The sequence below is a fragment of the Crocodylus siamensis genome, chromosome 2 (genome assembly GCF_052110815.1).
Source record: "Crocodylus siamensis isolate JL-2025a chromosome 2, ASM5211081v1, whole genome shotgun sequence".
Taxonomy (NCBI): Eukaryota; Metazoa; Chordata; order Crocodylia; family Crocodylidae; genus Crocodylus; species Crocodylus siamensis.
In genome coordinates, this window is record NC_143396.1 from 137,507,467 (window position 1) to 137,530,505 (window position 23,039).

The 23,039-nt window shown below is 42.0% G+C and overlaps 1 protein-coding gene across 3 annotated transcripts in view; it reads right to left on the bottom strand.

Annotated features, from left to right (window-relative positions):
* CNOT6L (CCR4-NOT transcription complex subunit 6 like) overlaps positions 1–23,039 on the bottom strand; it is a 74,249-nt gene that overhangs the window by 37,911 nt on the left and 13,299 nt on the right. The window contains exons 2-3 of one of the 3 annotated variants that reach the window (XM_090036901.1): positions 20,699–20,753; positions 19,977–20,067 (exon numbers count right to left, since the gene is read on the bottom strand). The exons of 1 other annotated variant lie outside the window; for it this stretch is intronic. In XM_090036901.1, the coding sequence (XP_089893027.1) occupies positions 19,977–20,020 (44 nt within the window). In that variant the 5' untranslated portion in view covers positions 20,021–20,067; positions 20,699–20,753. Of the gene's footprint in view, positions 1–19,976; positions 20,068–20,698; positions 20,754–23,039 lie in introns of those variants that run through there. One more of the 3 variants, XM_090036902.1, reaches the window with a different exon arrangement.

The window sequence follows — 23,039 nt, forward strand, 5'->3', positions numbered from 1 at the left end:
CCACAGCACACCTGTTCATTTCTGATAGCTCACTTTTGTGCCGCAGCACACTGGTTGGGAAACACTGGTGTAGAAAATGAAACATTCATGATCTGGCAACTACATTGTAAATTATTATTGAAATGTTGCCATGGAGGAGCTGGATGCAGTCATAAAGATTATATCCACTGGGGCTGTGTGAGGCTTCCGACAGAGCTCTGGATCTGGAGGCACTTTGGACGCTTCAGAGTCCAAAGCAGCACATCCAGGTCGAAGCGCTGGCCTTGTTAGGCAATAAAATATCGGTGCTGGGTTTTGGGGGGAAATGCCCCTCAAGCTGCAGACAAGAAAAACTTGTGTCGGGGTGCTGTGGGACTGACTGTGTCTGTCTTGGGGTGGGGAGGGAAGACACTCTTGCAGGCCTGGCTGCAAAGCTACTGTGTTACCAGTTACCAATCAATCAATCATGAGTCACTCAGGGACCAGCTCAATGCACAGGACCTAGGTACTACATAATGACTTAATGATCATCAATTAGCACTTACAAAACCAGGCTAAGGAGAGGAAAGAATCAATACAGACAATCAACTGCCCCAAGACAGACACAGTCTTGGCACCAGTTTTGTCTGTCAGCAGCTAGGGGTGCAGGGCCCCAGAACCCCCCTGCACCAGGCTGCTTGACAGCTGGCAGGCGTTGCGGCCACAGCAGGGGCTACCATCCCTGCAGCTGTCACCCTGTTGCGCCTTAACACACACAGTGTCATCCATGGCGTGAGTTTTGCTTGTCCACAGTTTGAGGAGCAGTTCCCCCCAAACCCCAGCACTGATCTCCTTAAAACTTGGCAGGCTTTGTGGCCTCAGTAAGAGCTACCAGCCCTGCAGTTTTGACCCCGCTGTGTTGTAACACACAGCCGTGACAGGAGTTTGGCTTTCAAGAATTTGGGGGTACAGTTCCCCCCAAGTCCCTGCACCGATCTTCTTTAAGCTTGCCAGGTTTCATGCTCACAACAGAGGCTACCCTCCCTGCAAGTTTCATCCAAATCAGACAGAAAACAACAAAGTTATAGATATTTCATTGATTACCCATTATACCCTATGGCCAGATCTCTGAGGTGGCTCCAAAGCTTCGGAGCCACTTCGGCCGGATCAAAGCGGAAAACTGGTCCAGAGCTCCAGATCGGATCGTGGCCATCCAAAGCGGCTGGATCCGAAGCCAGATCGGATCGCTGCCGACTTGCACAGGCCTAATATCCATGTATTCAGGTAAAGAGATGAAACATTTCTTGTATCTCTGCCTTAAGCCATGATTTCATGCAGTGTCGCATTATTTAAAAAAAAAAATCCTATTGTTTATTGTTTTCAGCTGTCAATGTGGCATTAGCCCACTATCCCCAATATGGTTAGTGGGTCAGTTTCAAATGTGTGATGAGGAGACTAAAATAGTATCTTTGCACATGCACCCTTTTTAGAAAAGGCTAAAATACCAGCCCTCACCAGCTCAAAAAACTATAGCCTGTCTTTGGTGGAAAGATTTACCTTGATCCTCCCCCTGCAGTAGTACTCAGTGGCCAGATGGAATGATGACCTACTGAGTTGCACGCTGTCCATAAGGAATGTCAGTCCCTACCCCTAAAGAGCTTACAGACCAAAATGACTCAGTCTTTCAAATCATCATAGCATATGTTGTGCCATTATGGTTCCTTCTCACCTGCACAAACAAATATTTCTTTTTCAACAAGAAAACAGATAAAGCAGCAGAAAGCCACAGAGGAACAAAGCAATATGCATAACCTGCTGGTAACAATTTAAATCTCTTCTGGCCATCAAGAATATTGATATTCTCCCTGTACACGAGCATGTGCACGCGCACACACACGCACACACACCAAAACCTTTTGCGACTTTCTTCAGCAGACTGTCAGAATCTTCCCTCCATGCCTGGCATAATGACTGCGTAATGTTCCCCAAATAGGTTAAAATCACAGTGGCCAAAAGGGATGGGAGTGTCACTCCATACATGTGTTATTCATTCCAGGTGACATGGCCTACAAGTCTAATAAAAGATCCATTAAACATATTCTAACTAAGAGTAAATAATTTCAAGGAATACTGAAGTATTCCTCTACACACTGATGTGGCAAATAGTGCAGTTACGGGGCTGTCATTATTCTTACCGTTCTGTTTTTCCTTAAGGGGAAGGAACATTTCTTATCTACCTACACACATATGCTTAGCATATACTCAAAAATGAGACCAAGTGAATTTGGGATGTGCTTTATAGGAATAAAGTTCAAAGAAACAATGGCAGATGTCTGGATTTGCATGTTACAGTGTTTAAGAAAACCAGATTACCAGCTGCTCACAGATGCCAATTTTACTAACAGCACAACTGCAGTGTTAGCTAGTGGTACAAAGCAGAAGCAAAACAAAATGCCAACTTTTATTCCACATACAATAGAAGTTCTTGAATCCAGTTCAGAGGGCAAGTCCTTACCACAATCATGATAATTACATTTCATGTACTTATCAGTCTATCAGTACGCTGTTTCCCCCCCAGTGACTTGTTTGTAGGACAAAGGAATTAGCAATATTGTGATATCTAAAGGCTCCAACTAGTATTAGAAGCACATACACATAAAGTACCATCTCCACCCCAAGACAGTGCAGCCTAAATCAAGAACTGTCAACCTAGGTCTGTAGCCTAGATCTCTCAAGCAATTACATCTGACCCACAAAGCTAGATCCCAGCGGCAATTTAATGGCAGGTTGGCAGCAGTACAGCCAGGTCAGCATTTGAACAGAGAACCATTAATTTAGCCCACTGCTCCTAAAAGTTGCTTGCCCCTGACCTAAGCAAAGGGTGTGAGAAACAAGTCTTCTTCTGCATAAGAGAAACTGAAAATGCAGAGCACTCAAGATCACACAAATATCTGCTACCAGGAGTCATACCCAGATCTTTCAAGACCACCTTTATTCTTAATGGAAACATCACATACCAACTCTCCCCCCTTGAAAGGTGAAGAAGGTAGTTGGGGGAGGGAAAAAGAGTCATTGTTAGTTCTACCACTTGATCTAGCCCAAGACCATCCATTTCATTTTGTGACCCTATTTTGATTTTAATTTCAGTCCATGGAACAGAAATATACAACACTGGTCTAAAAACTACCTCTATCCCCAAGCACAGCAAATCCTCTACAGAATTGCAGAAAAACAATGTAGTACAGTCTGGATACTTTGCAGTTATGCTGCTTAGTCCCCCTGTGAAGATAAGGATTTACAAACAAAACAGGAGGATACAGAACAGCAACAAACAGCTACCTGGGACTGCTGAGCTGGGTCCAGCTGTTTGCTGCCCCTTTCTATTTTAAAGGGCCTGCTTCTCCGATTAGCAGGGCAGGACTGCTAATGAGCTCCAGATAAGTGGAAAAGCAGCACCCTTTGAAGTAAAAGCTGCACCAAAACAGCAGAATAGCTTCTCCTTAATCTGATAACTTGCTGCAAATTGAGTTACTCTAACCCTTGTGAAATACTTTCCACTTGTAGAACTCAAAGCTCTTTATACAACAGGGTCATTGCATTTACTGAGGCACACAGAGGTGAAGAGAACTGTCCATAGTCAGCCAGGTGATTTGTGGAAAGGACCAGGAACAGAACCAAAATCTTTCAAGTGCCAGACCATGTAGTATCTACTAGACTAGCAGCCTCCAACCCCAAGTAGACCATGGGCAATATTGAGCAAATGTCACAGACATGATCAGTTTGCTCTTTCTGTCACTACAAAAAAGCAAAAATATCCTGTGGTTGTGAGCACCGCAAGAATTGGATCTAGAGTCACCACAGCTAGAACTGAGTCTTTACAGCTTGAAATGAAGCACTGTACTTTGAAGGAAAGAGCTCTGTCTGAAGATGTGGTACAGAAGTGCATACATGGCTATTCACAATAAGGAAGATTTGCCCCTTACAAAATAAACCATATGTTAGCATCTGATTAAATAAGTTGTGGCCCACCAAAGTCCATACTTCTCTGAATTAGTCCAGGGGTGGGCAAAATATGGCCCATGGGTCAGATCTGGCCTGACAAGTGATTCTATGTAGCCCAAGGCAGGTCCCTCAGTCCCGCCCTGACTAGAAGGCAGCCCAGGCTATGGCTTGTGCAACCAATCCTGCCACCCCTCAGTGCAAAGACGGTGCATGGCACAGAGCACAACATACCCTATCCCCATGTGCAGCTCTCTGGCACACCAGGAGCTGTAGTCTATGAGACTGGGCAGCACAGCAACCAGACATGGCCAGTGGCTCAGCCAACACTGCAAGACCCTGCCCTGCTGCCTGGGCACCCCAGCCCACCCACTCTGCACAGACAGGTGGACAGGGTCTCTGTGGAGACTGACCCAGGACCCCTGTGAGCAAGGCGCAAATGGCCAGGCAGATGAGATGGAGCCACAGACAGGTGGGGAGAGGTGTCCAGAAGCAGGACAGCTGGGCAAGGGTAGAGCAAGGGCCAGGATTACAGGGCAGTGACAGCACAGGGTTGGGACCTGGGGCCGAGCCACAATTTGCTCCCCAGACATCTCCACAATGGGTGCCAGTTCCATGGGCAGATCTGTCACAGGAATGTGCAGGGAGCAGACTGCACCTCTGTCCTGGGTCCTAGGCCCATGCTGTCACCACTCTATGATCCTGACCCCAGCCCTGTCTGTCTGACTCACTCCTGGACATCGTGCCATCCCTGCTTAGCCAATCCACCTGGTGAAGTGCATCCTACCTAGTCCTGGGCTAGTCTCCATGGAGACCCTGCCTGCCACTCTGTCCAGTGCCCCAGACAGTGTGTGCAAGGCCTTATGACCTAAACAGACCTTATGATGAGAGGCTGAGAGCTATGGGACTCTTGAGCCTGGAAAAGCGCAGGCTCAGGGGCGATCTGATGGCCACCTATAAGTTCATAAGGGGTGTTTACCATGATCTGAGGGAGTGTTTGTTCACCAGAGCGCCCCAAGGGATGACGAGGTCGAATGGTTATAAACTCCTGCATGACTGTTTCAGGCTGGACATAAAGAGCTTCTTTACTGTCTGAGTCCCCAAGGTCTGGAATAGCCTGCCGCCAGAGGTGGTTCAAGCACCTACACTGAACACCTTCAAGAGAAACCTGGATGTTTTTTTTGCTGGGATCCTATGACCCCAGCTGAGTTCCTGCCCCTGGGGCAGGGGGCAGGACTCAATGGTCTTCCAAGGACCCTTCCAGCCCTAATGTCTATGAAATCTATAAAGGCAGATGGGCCCAGCTGGGACTGGATAGGATCAATTGGCATCTCCCCACCAGGTGATGTAAACAGCTATGATGGGGGCTTAGAGGATCAGCACCACTTCCCTTCCTCCCTCCGGCCCCAACAGCTCACCAAAACTCCTGAAGTGGCCCTCCACCCAAATAATTGCCCAGTGCCAAGTTAGTCTATAAAAGGGCACCACGTTGCCCTACCTTCTGCCTAATTTCACATTAACATGGATAACTACCTCTCTCTATACAAACCAGTGGGTTACAGTTGTGGAGGGAAGAACAGAGAAGGAAAGGAATCAGTCAAGCACTCCACTATTTAATGGTTGTATTCTTAATCATAAAATATGCCTCTTTATTCAGTTTCATAGTAGGATGGTCATGGCACAAGTCTGCCTGCTTTGTGTTTTTTTTCCTGTGAAACTGTCTTGTGTCATCTTCTCCAGGTAAATATTAAGTTTCCCACAAAATCCATAATATATATTTTAAATGATCAGCCATTTTACCAAAAAACTAAATTCACCTCCCTCACAGGTGAAAACTTAATTACATATGCCTCCAGTACTGGTAAGCTAACTTTAGGAAAAATACGATTTTTTTTTTGTATGCAAGGTCAATACACCTATACTCCAAAATGGCGTTGAAAATCCTTTCTGACACTTAAAAAATGCAGCAATTACAGTAACAGTTAACCAACTAAAGGCTTAACAAGTCCACATTCTGTTGCTTTCTTGCCTACTGCCAGGTTTTTCATTACATTGTTCTGTAATTTCTGAACACCAAGTTCTTGTTTTGTGTATTTCATCTTCAGTATAGCAATGATTACACTGTTTCTTCTTTCATAGGGTTAGAGTAGACAAACACTAAAGTAAAATATCATACCTGACTAGCAGATTATGAAAGTAAATGATTTGTTACTGGGATACACTAGTGGAAAAATTGGTGTGAAATTCAAAAGCCACAAGGAAAGCTGATTAAATAATCAAAGGCATAATTTTAATGTGTTTCCCTGTTAACCAGGGGTAGGACAAATATTTTAAGTCATCAGGAAAACAGAGAAAGAACAAAGACCAATTTTTAACATCTATCTTCAGAAAAAACTCTGCAATAAGTCTAAATATGTTGAACAACACACATACGCCTCAGAAAAATCTCCCTTACAAACTAACTAAGAAGAGGGCCTGTGGTTCTTTTAATTTCTCAATGAAAGAGTAAAGATGAACCAACCAAAACAACAGCTTTAGTGTGGAAATTTGAAGCAGAATTACATACCAAAAATAGCCCTGCAAGTATGCTGGAACACATGTAATACGAGAGTGGATTTTAAACACTTCAAATCACAAGGACCAGATCCAGATACTGGACATCTGAAAGTAAGTGCCTATCACAAATTAGCCTGTTTTTCTCATACAGCTAATCCGTATGCTTTTTTGGCTACTAATGATGAAATCAAAGCCATTATGTAAGTTTACATTATCTGCAACACAAGGAGAACTAGAACTGTTCTTGAGAATGTGCTTGTGAATAAATTCTCTCTGAAGCCATATCTACCTAGAGTCTTGCATGGACAATCCCATACAAAGAAAGTTCATCAGATCTTTGCTAGTTTCAAGAGCCAATATTTATAGCATCTTTATTTCTGCCACAGCAAAACTGTCCACCAATATATTTTTAAGATGCCAATGTAAATTAAGCCCCAAAACCTTCACATACCTTTGGATACAACAAAACAGACAGAAGGGTAGAGTTTTGTTCATTTATAGCTCAATATGAAGTTGCTAGGTATAGTCTCATTACCACTGATAGATATTAAAACCGCCCTTTTGTGGCATAGGCAACAAATTCATACTTCCAAATTATTTCTGCACACCTGAGTGTTAAATTATCCCAGAACCTTCATTTCAGTCTCAATTTATTCAGAATACAGAATAGATACCTAGATAAAATTTCTAGGACAAGAACAATTATCTATGGATTTTATAAGAAATAGAAGAATACTAGTTTGAGTTGCTATTATCAACTTTAAGATGAATGCTAAAAAAACCCAAAAACAAACAAACAAACAAACAACAAATACATGCAAAGACATTTATCTCTTGGGTCTGTCACATCCAAACGGTGTCATCTCAAAACTATAAGGTTTTTTTTTTTTCCCTTTTATATTAAGCCACTGCCCCAGATGTTGTTCAGATTACAAGAGGTTAGGAATCACGCTGTGGCTTTTAAAACAGTGGCACATTCTTGCACAGTTCCATCATCCGTTGCTTTATTCCAATTACTGTCTTGGAATAAGTATTTGTTGATGAGGGGAAACCACATGGATACACATGCCCCCTTCCCTTTCTGCCAACATGCATATTCTTTAGATGAAGAAACAGAAGATGACCTCTTTTTTTCCTCCAGTCTCCATTACTGTTATCTAATACAGTATCTACATTTTGAGAAACTTCCCTATCCTATAAGTTAAAGTTCAAATACAAAAGACTGTTTATTGCACCCAAGCAATATGATATTCACCTGTTAACAGGAAGTTTAAAAAAAGGTAATTGCAAAAGTCACAAGGCATGCTACTAGAGATCAGTTTTAAAATGAATTATTTATCTTTTAGGAACAGCAACTTAATCAGATGGCATGGATCTAGCAGCAAATGTCAGAAACTGTGGATGCCTTTGCAGAGGGCTATGTGAAGACCTTATCAAAAGCTTCCCTTAACACTATCCTTTGTCGTCTTCTCTCAATTTCTCAGTGCAACTTAAAACTGCAAGATTTCTCCTTAGCTGCTACAAAGCTTTTCCATGAACATGATAGGATTTTAATATGGATTACCTCCACGTCTTTTTCTCTGGCATAAAAAGGCAAACAAAGTTTAAGTTCTTCATGTTAAAGAGAACTTTGAAAGTTTAGTGCCATAAGGATTATTTATTTCCACCTCCTGTCAAGTCTTTAACAGGACCCTTACACTAAACCTCTAAGGTACCATTGCAGGTAGTCTCTGGATTTATTCCTTTTTCAAAAGAAGTCTTCCAAAGTGGGGAAGAGGTCTTGCTCCCATTCAATGTATGCAGAAGCATCAGCCCTACTATGTAGTGCTGTAGATTCTTTGCACCAGCATGCATCCCTCTAAAAACACTAAAGACAAGAGGTTTATCCAATTACAATTCAAATACTTGAAGACAATTATACTTCACCAAGCAATACTTTCCATAACTGAAAATGTTTCATTTTCCTTTTTTAAACCTGAGGAGTGCAGTGGATGTATTCATACCAATGGTCCATCTCTGTTGCACCAGAAAAAGTGCAATGGAGATCATGGGCCAGGCATGCATAATCTAATGATCATGCCAGAGTTCTGAGAAGCTCAACAGCTTAAAAGGTCAGCTTGTGAAAAATGATTATATACAGAGGAGGGGGAAAAAGAAGTAACATTTAACCTAATGTAAAATGTATTCTCCTCTACCCAGCAGTATACTTACAGTGTAGTCATGGTTATAGTAAGGTAGAAGGTCTTACTTTTCTGAACAAAACCAATTCACCTGCTTGGTAAGTTACACAAGAGGAGAACATATCAAGTTCAGTAAAAGTATTAAGAGAGCTCTGTTTATGCATAAGTCAAATTTCTATACCTGAAACTTTCCAGATGGATAACGGCCCTCAACTCTACAGATTGTTAATTTAAAAAAAAAAAGTTGTCTGAAATGGCACTCTATGATACTACATGCATGACCAAAATTATATTATGGTTAGTATCGGTATAAAAAAAGCTATCAACATAGGAATGGGCAAAGTATTTAAAAAAATACTAGTCTTATAAAAATTGAGCAGATTACAAGGCCTTCTGTTGCAAAACTGTAGTATAACTTTAGGTCAGATGAAATATTTGATGCTGTCTCTAGCTGCCTACTCAAAGACAAAAGAAATCACAAAATAAAGGTTCTTTGGAGAAGAGTGGGGAGACGCTCTGCCATCTGGAAGATGTGGCCGAGCCTGCCCACTCTGAGTAAACATAGACAGAGGTCCCCAACAAAACAGGGCAATAAGCTGAGCAGGAGGGTTTGGCTGTGCAGAACTCTGCCCCTAAGCAGGAGACACCAAAAGGCAAGAGAAGATCCCCTTCTGTGGGGAGAATGCACATCCCAGGAAACTAAGCTAAGTCAAATGTTAAAGGGAAAGATCACTTCATCATCTCATCTCTTTCTGAAGTAATTCCCCTGCCAGAAAATAGCCTGTAAAGTCTGTCTTGCAACTGAAGATGGATCATTAACTATCAGGGCCTCCAGATTTGCTCTCCTCCTAACCAATAAATTGTGAGCAGGCTGAAGAGAGCAGATAATCCAGAACAGGAAGAGTATCATTGTAAGAAATAAGACAAGAAGCTAGTGTTTAGGTTCTTATCATTAACATCAAGTTGGTCACTTGACAAATGCGTAGTCATTAAGCAGAGTTGTAAGCCTCTCTAGAAGAATAATATAGAAGTCAGATGATTTTTATTTAATGATCCTTTAACTTAATACAAGGCCATCCATTGGTGACTCATAGGCTGCATGCAGCCTGCAAGAAGTTAATACCCAGCCAACATCCCACCCCCCACAACCTAGTCACCAGTCCCTGCAGCCGGGGTCTCTAGACTCCCACTGCCTCCAGCAGCTTTCACTTCCTGCTCCTGGCCCAGGGAATAAGGGACTACAGCACACAGATGGGCAAAATACAGCCTGCAGAGGGATTGTTTGGCCCATGGCTGGTCCCTCTGCCCTGCCTGGCCAAGGCACCGTCCGGCCTGTGGTGTGTCCTGCTGCTCCCAGGTGCGCAGTGGGACTGGGGTGGCTCCGCAGTAAGGCACCATTTCCCACCATCCCCAGGGGTGGTGGCTCCTTCAAGCTCCTGCTACTGGCCTCAACCCCATGGAGGCTGCCCAGGACCCATGCAGGCATGGCTCAAACCCTAGGCTGAGTGCACAGCCCTGGCCCTGGCCCATGTCCCATGAGGGGTGAGGGCCCCTGCAGCACCTACTCCAGACCTGCCCACCCTGGCCATGATCAGCGGTGACAGCAGCCAGGCAAAAGCAGGACCTGGTGATGGGTGCAGTTGCCTCCCGCCCACTGCTGCTGGGCCTGCCTTGATGCAGATGCCCAAAGCCCACGCCAGGGCTCTCCTCTCTGTTGCCACCACTACCAACACCACCTCTGGACCACCCCAGGGCCAAGCCCAGCAGGGTGGTGGCAGTGGTGCAGGTTCCAGGCAGCCACAGCAAGGGCCTAGCAACAGCGAGGGGGAAGCAGCCATGCCAGGTCTCACCTTTTCCTGGTACCCAGCAGCAGCGTCTGTCCAACTGTCACTGTCACTGCTGTGCCCAAGCCACGGAAGCCAGGCAGCAGCTTTAGCCTCTCCTTGGGGTAGAAGGGCAGCAGAAGTGGCAGTGGCAGTAGAGGCCCTGGCTTCCTGCTAAAGCTGCCACCCACCTGCGCTAGCTCCCTGCCCAACCATGGCCCCATCCCACATAGGGAGGTTTGGTAAGCTGTGTTGGAGGGGTGGAAGGGGGAGCAGGGGGTGGTTACCTGGCTCACAACAGCTCCCCAGAACAACCCATATGGTCCACAAGCCCAAATTGCCCACCCCTGCCATAGAGAGTCAGGTGTAGTGAGAGCATAGAGGTGGAGACTTCCCACACACAAGGTGTAGGATGGAGGCTGTTGCACCCAAGTGGTGCAGCAGTGTGAGAAATCCACATAGGGAGCTGCCAGTCCATGTGCTGCAGTTGTTGGCCACTTAAATTATCAACTTATTTCTGGCAATTGTTTGAATAGCTTTCTGGCTACCCTCATCTTAAGGCAAAATGAGACTATAACCACTTTGGAATTTGCTAAAATACGCCCCCCCCTGCCACAAACTCAAACTGTTCCTCTTATTTTAAAGAAACATTTTATGTCTCTCCCTCACAACTATCTTCTCTGGGAAAATTCCCAACACTTAGTACTCATAAGACTAGCTCTGAATCACAGGCAGTAAGAAAGATTTGATTTGGGTAAATTTCTCCTCTTTACTTACTCCCAAAACCCCCATAACACTCTCCTTCCTCCTCAACTTGCTGGAAAAGTCAAAAAGATTTTTACCAAAGTGTTCACGGGTCTCTATCTTTTGCATCATCCTAGTCCACAGGGGTGTGGAGGGGGACACAAATTCCACAACTTGAAGCCCCCTCTGTTCTTGATTTCTTCCCAGTAAATACCTACAGGTTTTGTTTGCATTTTTACACATCTGAGCAGCAGTAACAGTAGAATTAAATTGATCCAATTCTTACCATCTTCATTTCTGGCTAAAGAGCAGGAAAGAGATTCTGGTTTCTTGTCACAAAGCTCTTAGCAGCAGCAGCAGAAATGCTGGGCTGTTTTCAGATCTAGACAGGGAGCATTACCCCATGTCACTCCTCCAAATGTGAACAGTGAATGAACCTCCTAGCCAAGATGGTACTGTTTCCAATTATCTGCTCCTATACCCAAGTTAATGAAGAAAAACTATGCCAGTCCAAGAGCTGTTTCGAATTGCACCTTTTTTATTTTCTTTTTTAATCAAAACCATCTTGTTCTGTGTGTGCAACATCTGGGCAGGTTTAGGCTGTTAGGTTCTTAGGAAAGTCTCATCAACTTCTTGCTTGCTTAACTTTGTTTATAGTCATTATTTCTTGTTAGTTTATATTTTACCTTTCCTGGGATGATCCTGGGACTTAGGATTTCCTAGGTGTAAGAAGAGAGCTCTTAGTTCCAGTACATCCTTTTCCAGGAAATGCTTCCAGATGACAGTGTTAACTTCACAAATTCTACCTGTATCGAACGTATCCTCATGCAATTCCATCTGGCAAGAGAGCAAGGAACCCACAGCACCTCTGAGCTTATGTAAGAACTACTGTTTACTGGGTCAGATGATAGGTCCATTTAGCCCAGTATCTTGACCCACATAGCAGTGGAGAGCAGATGCTGAGGAGGGTAAACAGGGATAACCATTACCCATCCCCTGCTCCTCTCCCATTGTAGCTTCCAGCATTCAGAGGTTAGGAAGTTCCAATTAACAGGCTGAACCCCTACCTATGACTGTCGAAGACTACCAAATTACTTTTCCCTCCATTAATTAGCTTAAGCCCCTTTAGAACCAAGTTAAATCATCAGCCTCTACAACATCTTGTTGTAATGAAGTTCCACCAATTAGTTGCATGTTGTGACAAAAGATTATTTTGATTTTAAACCTGGCAGTTTAATTTTATGTCCCCTAGTTATACTGTTTAGAGTAAATAAATCTCCATTTATTTTCTCTGCATCACTTAATATTTGTAAGCCTCTATCATGTCTGCTGCCCTCCTCCTCCCTCCAAAACTGCCTCTTTCCCAAGCTGAAGAGTCCTGGGCCCAGTGGTTTTCAACCTTTGTTCATTTGCTGATGCCTAAAAAAATTCAAATGGAGATGCAGAGTCCTGCAAATTGTAAGTGTGGGTATTCACATACTTTTGATTGATCATAGTCGTCTTTTGTGGACCCCACAGATCCCCACAGGTCCATGGACCACAGGCTGAAAACCACTGTCCTAGCTAATTTATAGTCTCTTCTCATATGGAAGCCCCTCTATACCCCAATCATCTTTGTTTCCCTTCTCTGTACCTTTTCTAGGTCTTGTATATCCTTTTCAGGGTGAAGGATCAACACTATGTAAGGTGTGGATGCACCACAAATTTATAGAGGGACATAATGATAGTTTGTTTTGTTTACAATTGCTTTCTTAATCATTCCTAACATTGTTTGCCTCATATTAAACACTGTGCTGATGGTTTTAGAAAACTGTCCACAAAGACTCCAAAATTTCCTTCTTCTGTGGTAACAGTTACTGTAGAGCCGATCATTATGCATGCATATTTTGAGTTAATTTCTGCACTGTGTGCATCACTTCGCACTTATCAATATTGAATTGCATCTCCTGCCCAAGAGCTTATTTCCCAATGCACAACTAGCCCCATCTCCAACAAATACCTCAAAAACACTTCAGCCAGGATCCTTACTAGAAAAGAGAAGCTAAGGAATAGTGGAAGACTGCCAAAAGAAACTATTCCTCACAAAAGGGACCTAGGAGGGGAGGGCAGGAAGAATTGGCCTTGTAGGCTTGAATCTAAGAAGCAAAAGCAAGACCAGATCTCTGCTTCCCTGGATTTCATCTGCTAAACCTTCCTCCAGAGGGAAAGGAGGGGAAAAAGAAAAGAGGAACTAATGTATGAAACGGAAGATGTCATTTGATTTTAAAATGGTGATGATACCCTCAGATATCCCAGTGTAAATAGAGGGCCCCTACATCTAAGCAACCTTCTATCTCCCCAAGCCCTACCCATTGATGGGAGCATCCCCCAGCTGGAAAGAAAACCTGTGCTACCAGGTGAAAACTTTCTACCTCCAGACATACCAGAGAAACAAATAGCAATAAACAAGTTTGAACATGAACTCTGTCATCAAGGCTCCACCTGCTGGAAGGCAGATGTAAACCCAATGCCTCAATGACTTTAGGAGTGAGTAAACTGATACTCACCAAGCACCAAAAGCTTAACTTAAAATGAACCACCATTGTGGACTGCAGAATAGTTACTCCTATTATTTTCTATTAGATGAAATCCCAGAGTTAAAAGAAGAGAGTATATGAAGGGAGAATACAGTTTCCTTAGGCAAAGCAGCCAGTGAAGAAACAAAGAGGTATGCAAGTCTCCTTTCCCACTTCAATCTTCTTTGAGAAATTAAATACAGATTTTTGGTATGACCTACTATCCACCTGTGCAAGGGGACTCCTGATCTCATTTGATCAGCTACAATATGTCAACTTCCAGTAACAATAGCAATAAAATGAAATATGAGCACATCTTGCTCAGATGAAGTACCCTGTAGAACAGTAAAATCAGCGCACATGGCATACAACTGCCCCTTCCTAGAGCAAATTCAAGAGAAAAATCCTGTTTGTCCACATATCAGATTAAGATGCTTTAAAATTTTGGGTGGCTACTTACAAATTTTACAAACACCATGTTAGTTTTCTAACTGGAAAAAGTATCTACTTAGGAAGTGAACAGCAAGGCGGCTTTAAGGCTTTATCATACAGTTTGCTTATTTTCCAAAACCAAGCTGATCAGATCTCACATTCAGGGGTTACAACACCAATTTTGACGTAATCTAACTTCCATAATGCAAGAGAAGCAAAAAGCATAACTGGATGGTGCAATATTCAACTGCCATATTCTGCATGGGTCTGTATTTCTTTCTTATTCCTAGCGTCATCTATCTTGACATATGGTACAGACCCAAGTGTAGTGATACCCTGGTGTGACTCCCTGGTGATCTGGGATTCTGCAGCTGACAGTAACTTCTATGGTTTTGGCATCTGAAAAGGCTTTATGCCATCACTCCAACAAAGCTCGCAAAAACTTGCCAGAGAACCTACCCTGAAAAGCTGCAGAAGCTCAGAGGTTCTACTAGTTTTAGAAACAAAGGACATTTAACTAGTAGAAATGAATTATTGCTCTAATTAGCACACCACAATTCTCTCTCTTTCGATGAATGGCAGTAAGGAGGCAATTGGGAGAAGGAAGGGGAATCAGGGTAGGTAGCACAATAACCAGTTTGCATTTTTTTTTTTTAATTTCCTCCTTCCCTTTTGTGCCCTCCTCTCCCCATCAGATGTTTTACAAAGATTCAGCTGTTTACTGGAAATGCCAGTTCCCATTGTAAAAGTTAATGTTCAGGTTTTTACATTTAGTTTCCTTGCATGAAGATTTTTAAGTAAAAGAGTTTGTTTTCGTACTCCCAAGTCCCTACTACATCCCATATAGAAGAAATCAGAGATAAATATGGATGTCAAAGCTGTAAATTTATGTTTTATATCTACTAGTTAAGTCAAACACTTACTAGGTTAAGGAGTTCGTATCTACTCAAATACCCTGGGTTTCATGCTAGAAATGCATGGGAGAGACACTGAAAAATAGATCTCTCTTTTGTGTCCGTTTCCTGAGTAGGGAAAAAAAAATGTTCTACCAGGCAGATTGTAAAAATCCAATAAGAAACACAAGAAGGGAGAGCCAGTGTAAGTAGTAGTGTTCTTTAAGTATCCTGGACTGCCCAATGGAGTGACTGGTTGGCTGGCACAGCCCACCACCCCAACCCATCTATCTTAGAGGCCTTCTGATAATATACAAAAAACATCAGACTAGCTTTAAGAATTTAGAACTGCAGTCATGAAGTACCTAGAGAAAGCAGACAATACTAACATGGAAGCAGCCAAAATAATCATGTGACAAGCAGTAATCACCACAAAAAGGGTTCTTCTGGCCCCTGAGGTTGAAAAGAGAGAGTGGCAGCCCATCGCTGTAATGTAAGTCAGCAAGTGCTGTCATTCTAGCTCCAGATTGAAAGTAGCAGGACCAAAGTACAGAGCTTTCCTCTGCAGAAAGGCTCTGGGTAGATTTCAAAGGAAGCCCTCTTCTCAAATACACTGCTGGGTCTCTACTATTGACCAACCTGCCAATGTATAATAGCTCATTAGGTTGTTAATCTAACTTGATCGATTCCTCCATTTCACTGTCCTGAATGACTCCCTCAATATACTTGAAAAGACCCCTCTACATTGGACAGCATGAGCATGCAGTGTTGAAATGAAGATCTATACAATGACAGTCATGACCAAAGGACTAGTTCACACATATGCACACCACTGCAGACATCTGTATAGAGCTTTTAATACCTTCAAAGAGGGAGAAATGTTTAACGCCAATCTAACGATCAATAAAACTGCTCCCTCAAGAAAGTCTGTATTTAGAGCAAGTGAAAGAAGAGAGTTTATTCCTTTGGCTATACCAATCTTACTCTTCATGATACAGTGCCAAGACTTTAATAAAATAAGCAAAGCCCAGAAGCATTGCAGCTTACATGCCCCATGGTCACCAGGCCAGAAGCCTCTGCTAGGCAGAAGCTTCCAGTTGGTGGGGCAGGGAGAGGCAGGCCTTGCTGCTGCCGCTGCTGGGTCCTGCCACCAGCACCTCACCAGCTGAGACAGGTAGCCATCAGCAAGTAGTAATTTTCTAAATTTTACAGGGGTCCCCTGGGCCAGATAAAATGGCCTGGCAGGCCATATTTGCCGGCCCCAGTTTAGAATCTGCTTGTTTGAAAACACGGCTAGTCTGGTAACCTGAGCTCTTTCTTTATATTGAAAGAGTTAGACCGTGCAGGTTAAGCTCACAGACATGTTCATCATCTGCTTAAAATACTTCCCCTATGAGAATGAAGGGAATGCAATACCCTACAACACCCATTTTTCAAATTAATTTTTTCCGTAAAAAACAAGTTTTAAAGACATCACCATTATCTACAGCTCCAAGAATTCATGCCAACTTAAGAAAAACAACACCAAAATGTGTTATGCCAAGTTACAAACTATCTTGACGAGAAGCAGGAATCACAGATCTAGAATATACAACACAGGAAAGGAAGAGCGGAGGAGGGAGGAAAACCTAAAAGAAAAGCATTTTTTTTGAGTTTCCCTGATAATTAAATCGCAGCCACTTGGACCACGTGTCAACTCAGTCACTCTGACAGTACATAAGAATGCTTTTCCAGTAAATCAGATCAGACTCCACTGCCTACAGCAGGTTTTCTGGTCTCCAAATCAGTCTTAACATAAGACTAGCAATTCGAGACCACAGAATGAGCTCTAATGTTCCTCTTGGTCTATCAAGACAATAAACAGATCAGGCAGCACAATTAAAATCTCAAATTATAAAAGTTAAAAACTACTTTTTTTGGCCAAGCTAAGCACAACTTAAAACTTACATCTCTACATTACTTGTTTAAAGGCTTTGTTCTAAATGTTCAACTAGTTATTAGCAAGTGTATTTGGATACTTATTTCTTTAGCAAGTTAACGATCTCTTAAAATTTTTCCACATGGTGCCCTCCACATTGGCTAAATTAAATTGTTTACTCCATCAATTCTTCATTTTAAATAACTTCACCAATTTTTTTTTTTTTTGCAGGCTGGATTTAGGCCACAGTTATTTGCTGTTGATCTAAAGTTACACAAGCCACCAGACATTAGAGAACTATAGCACCAACTCAAAACTATTATTTCTATTGCAGTAATGCTCCAATGCTGTAATCAGTATCACAGTCTACTTTGTGCAACACGCTGTATATAAACATCAAGTGATCTCTTTCCCAAAGTACTTACAATTGAAAGACCCAAACCTACAATGCACTACACACAGCAAATTTCACATATGCAGAGAGCAATACTGCCGAACCAGAATTTAAGGGATACATGAATGATGCAGGGGGGAAAAGGGTTGTTTTGTTTTTTTTAACATCTAGTTTAAACCCTAAATACTGATCAGCTACACTTGACTATCTCATAGCCAATTCATACCATAATTATACCCATAGCCTATCCATACCATAAATTAGTTTATTAGTGGCTAGCTACCTCCCTGACCACAGAAAAGCTGATCTATTCACTGGACAAACATAAAGAAGGAAAAAAAGAAAATCAGGTGCTCCTAACGCAAGACATTTCTATGAAAAAAACCCCTCTATTTCCTTTGGGGGCTACATCACTTAAGGTTCCTATATACACCTGGAAAGGCTGGGTAGCCAAGCAGATAAACACTGCTATATAATGTCTCCTTGTAATCCAAGATATTTCAGAAAGTTCTTAGGGCTAAAAGTTCAATTAGTTTAACAGCAGCTATTAAAATTATTAGCATTTAGTTGAGGGGAAAAAAAAGTCTCTTTTCAAAATTTTATTAAGTATTTCTCTGACAATCTCAGCTTCTTCAGTCTTCCCCTCAAGAGCTAGACAGAATGAAAAGGAAAGCAATAAAGGTGCAGGCATGAAACGGTGTCCAAAGACGTTAGTGAAAATGGCAGGACATGATATTTTTGGAGACAATACATAAGCCAAGGGCAGGCCCCATAACTGCTTTAAGTCAGAATACACTATCTGATGATCTGAACCTAGGTCTTCCTCGGCACTCTTGATGACTCTCTGGAATGCGAGTTGTCTGGCCCCATTTTCCCTCTGCTTTCTTAGCTTTTCAAAACAAAAAGGGATTAGAGGAAAGGCGTTCACAAGTGGAAATTTCTGTTGCATGGATAATTCATCCTGTGCTGACTCTCCCATTTCCAGGGCTAGTTGCAAACAAAGAAAAAAAATCATGTGTTAGGACAAAAAGAAATGAAGACCAAGGTATAAACATTTGAAATAGTAGACATCAGTTATTCCAGAATCACTTTAAACCACTTCTACTCTGAGCAAAATTTGCTTCTTTACTTGCCAGGTACCAACGTCCTAGATGAACACTTAACAAAAAATGGATGATATCTGAAAAGAACTGCTTCAGAGCAGCAGCTTATTTTTTCAGGTTCCTTGCCAGATATTATACTCTTTCATAAAACTTTCATATTTATCTGACCTGAACAAGATGTGCAATTTTTGATATGCCTCTTTCATTTGCATAAGAGCCAAGTTTAGTGCACATTCAAGGGGTCCTCCAAAAGATGGTGAATAGGGTTCCAGAAAAGCTGCATTTTCAGAGCACTAACTGTATTTCTTCTACACGGTTCTCCAGATTAACATGAGAAGGAAGTTGCCACCCTGCTTTGTCTTCACTGGGGAGTTATCTTTTTGCTTCAGTTCCCTTTCAACTATAGTATAAAGGCAAAAAAGGATTCCTGTTCTCCCTTCACCCATCCCAGAAGAAATATTAAAAACTAAATTATTAAATAAGGTAAGCCTCCCAGAATAATACCGTATTTACTTGAATCTAAGACAAAGTCCTCCCTCCCACTCAAAAAAAGACCCTGTCTTGATTTTGGATAGATGGTGGCAGAGAGCAGGCAGCTGCTCCAGTTCTGGCTCCCGTTCTGACCTGGGCTCAGAATCAGAGCTGCACCTGCTACCCTGTGCTCTGAGTGAAAACTCAGAGCTGGCATTTTCCAAGGGGTGCCTGAAGTCTAAAAAGGTTGAGGACCACTTTACTAGAACAACAAAATAAATACATTGGCTGGCTTGAGAAATCCTTAACCTACCAGGAAGGACCAGACTTATCTCAAGATGGCCACAGCAAGGCCTTTTCCATCAAAAAATATCCAATTTTCTTTAAGCAAGAGATTCAGGTACTAAGCCCAAAAGCAGAAGTTGCTCCAGTCACTTTCAAACCAAAAAATCTTGAGAAGCTACAGGAGTTCTCCTGTTCTTTACACATATGCCACCAGACTGCACTACTGAACAAAGAAAAAACATTGCTATCGCTGCTTACTTTCTAGACTAGATTATTTCCCTTGCAGCATGAAAAGCCAGTAAATAAGAACAAACTACACCCCCTGAAAAAGGCTATTACCAAACACATTTTCATAAAGAGCTTTCTGTTGGACATGAGTGCACCAGAGAAGGTAAAAACTAGCTTGCGATCAAAGCAATTACACAAACTAAAAGGCACAAAAATCTTTGTGATATATGGAGAACTCTTCCATCTGCTCTCTTAGCAGCAGTGACAAACAGTCTTGCATATATATTTATTTCCTATTTATTTCATTTATTTATGTAATTTATATGTTGCCTTCCCCAACAAAGGTTCAGGGTAGCTTACAGTAAGTTAAGCAACTTAAAAGGGCCACCAGAACAAACAAACAAAACACAAATCCACTGAACATCATGTCAGCCTACCTGGGATGCCAAATGCCTGCCCAAACAGAAAGGTCTTGCAGCATTTCTGAAAGATGTCCAGGCTCATCTGGTTGGCCTCAACAGAATGGTCCTATTTAACAAAATGCCCTAGGTTCAGAGAAAGGATGCAGCCCATACATCTTCAGAGAAGACCATGTTAAAACAAATACAAAATCAGGACACTCACAATAGTTGCCCAAGTTTAATGTTAAAGTTTCTTCACTGAAAGAATGTTTTTGTAATGCTTCTTTTTACTTGTAGACAAAGTTCTTTGAGTAAATCTGATATCTTTTATTAGACCAACTCAAATAGTTGGAAAAAAATTCTTCTTTGCAAGCTTTAGGTACAAACACCCTTTGGACTAAACCAGAGAGACAAACCTCCAAACTGAAGCTTATATAAACACCTACTGTATTATGCCACTTCCGTATTAGGGCGCCCACTCAAAAAAAAAAAAAATACAGAGCAGTCAAGTAAGCACAGGAAGGAATAAGAAACCAAAGCAGTTTTGGTTTCAAACTCATCCAAAAGACATTTCTCAACATCAAGAAGGGAGCAGGAAAAAACAAAAGGGGGTAAGCAAGCCCTGGGGGGACAAAAAACAAAACCCTCTTAGTTATTTTACAAATACTTAGGACGTACAAGTTTGCAGGATGCATCATCAATAATGGCAATTCCCCATCCCACCAAAAATTCATTAATTTAAAAAAAGTCAAGCTCACCATATCCAGGAACTGAAAATATTTCTCCAGTTCTCAGGTCTTTTAAAAGTGTTTGCTGCAAAAATCACAATAGTGAGATCAGTCTACATACTTAATGTATTTTGGAACCAAACAAACAGATTTAGTTTTCAGGCCTTCTTTATCACACAAGCCAAATGGAAAGCACAATGTCTCCCCTACACCCACCCCTTTGGTGAATACCCTTTAAAAATAGAAGGCACACATAGACAGAATCCAACACTACAAACCTTCATAAGCCCACTCATTCTGCAGCCTATATAGACAACTCAACCTGTGCAACTTGTTGCCTCTAAGCCTCATGTAGAAATATTGTGCATTTTTATATTTAAGGGTCTAGATATTTTCTAACTTCCAGTAGTATTTGAGGAATGATTGATGGCTTTATCATAAGAACAAAGGATTCTTAGTCAGCTGTGGGTTTTATTTCTATGTGTGTCATACATTTCCTGTATCTCCTTAATATAAATGCACAGCAAGATTATGGGCAGGGAGCCATAAACCAGAGCAAAGGTTATTGTCTGGCACAATACTACAGGGAGGAACCTGGCCATTGTACACTTCAACTTATTAGAACTACAGTACCATTTTACTCCCCCAGATAGTGAAAATCTTTACATTTCCAGCCAATATATCCTGGTTCCTTTTTTACATATACATTTCTCCTTTGTTTTGCAGGCAAGTGAACAACCCTAAGATTTAGTTATCCTAGTGTCACAGCTGGGGAAATCACAGGTGTGCTACAAAGGACATTTGTAAGCAACTACTACCCAAGAAGCACACACAAGGACTGCTGTATTGGGTCAGACCAAAATGTCTATATGATCCAGTACTGCGTCTCCGGTAGTGACAAGTATGCTCTTCCCTGAAAAATTTTGGTAAGAAATAGGGTGTGTATAGAGGGGCTTATTATCAGATGTACCTGCCTAGTTACCAGCTGTTCCAAGTCAGAGGTTACATCCCAGCATAATTGTGTTTAACAGCCCTTGATGGATTTATCCTCCATAAAATGCGTCCAAACCCTTTGTGGACCAGGTTATACTACTATTGCCACATAATTAATTTGTGGAACTTGGCCTCCACAAACACCTGGCATTGTGTTAAAAAAACCACTTCCTGTCACCTGTTTTAAACCTGCCACCTGATGATGTCATCAGAGACCACCTAGTTTCTTGTAATGAGACACAGTGAATAAGTTAAATTTTCACACTATCCCACAGTCCTCTCTCACGTTCTCCTTTCAGCTTGGAAGAGCAATGGCTGAAGTGACCTCATTTTTCATATACTCCTTGTCTGGGAGTTTTCCCATAACCCTGATTATATTTCCTTGCCCTCCTCTGTACGTCTTCCTAATTCTACTGTATCCTTTTTGAGATGGGGGACAGCAGGAATGCACACAATATTTAAGATGTGGGAACATCATAGATTTATATAATGGTATAATGATGCTTTCTGTTTGGTTTCAGTTCCATTTTAAAGATTCCAGAAATGGGTTATTTTCTTCTTTTTTTGGCCAGTACGGCATAAATAAGGCAATACTTTCAAGGGAATTGGCATCAACTATAATGCCTTCATGATCACTTTTCCAAGGGGGGTGGAAAAAGCCAATTCAGAGCCCATAACTGTGTATGTCTAGCAACAACTGTTTTTCTCCCCTTCACATGTTGTTTTACACATATTGATGTTGATTATCACCTACCCTTTTGTTGTGCACTCAGTTTTGCAAGATCCTTCTAAAACATTTCACCATCAGTGCTGGATTTGACTTTCCAGAATTACTTTGTATTCTCTGTGGACTTTGCCACCTCATCACTGTATGTTCCCTTTTCCACATCTCTTATAAAAAACATAGAACAAAGCAAGTCCTGGAACAGATCCTTAGAGTACCCTATGTTCAGTCACCTCCACCCAGAGCAAATAAATCAGACATCTAAAGAGTCATTTTCTCCCTAATCTTATTAGCTGTTCCCTGTGCACAAGCTAAAACTTTACTTTTTATTTATATGCCACCCTTCCCCATAAAGGCTCAGGGTGGTTCTTGTAGGGATTCAAAACGAATAATCTCCTACATATACTGTTCACAAATGCCACGTACACTACACTTCTTCCTGTATTCTTCCCAACACACACCTTCCCATTCAACCAACTGAAACTAGCCATTAGTGGCTGCAGCAAAGCTAATTAGATGAGACCAAAAGCAGCATAGTTTGAAGTGGGTCTATTAAATGAAGCTAGATGAAGAATTTTTCATAGTATCATAGTGCTTAGGGTCAGAAGGGACCTAAACAGATCATCAGGTCCGACCCCCTCCCCCAGGCAGGAA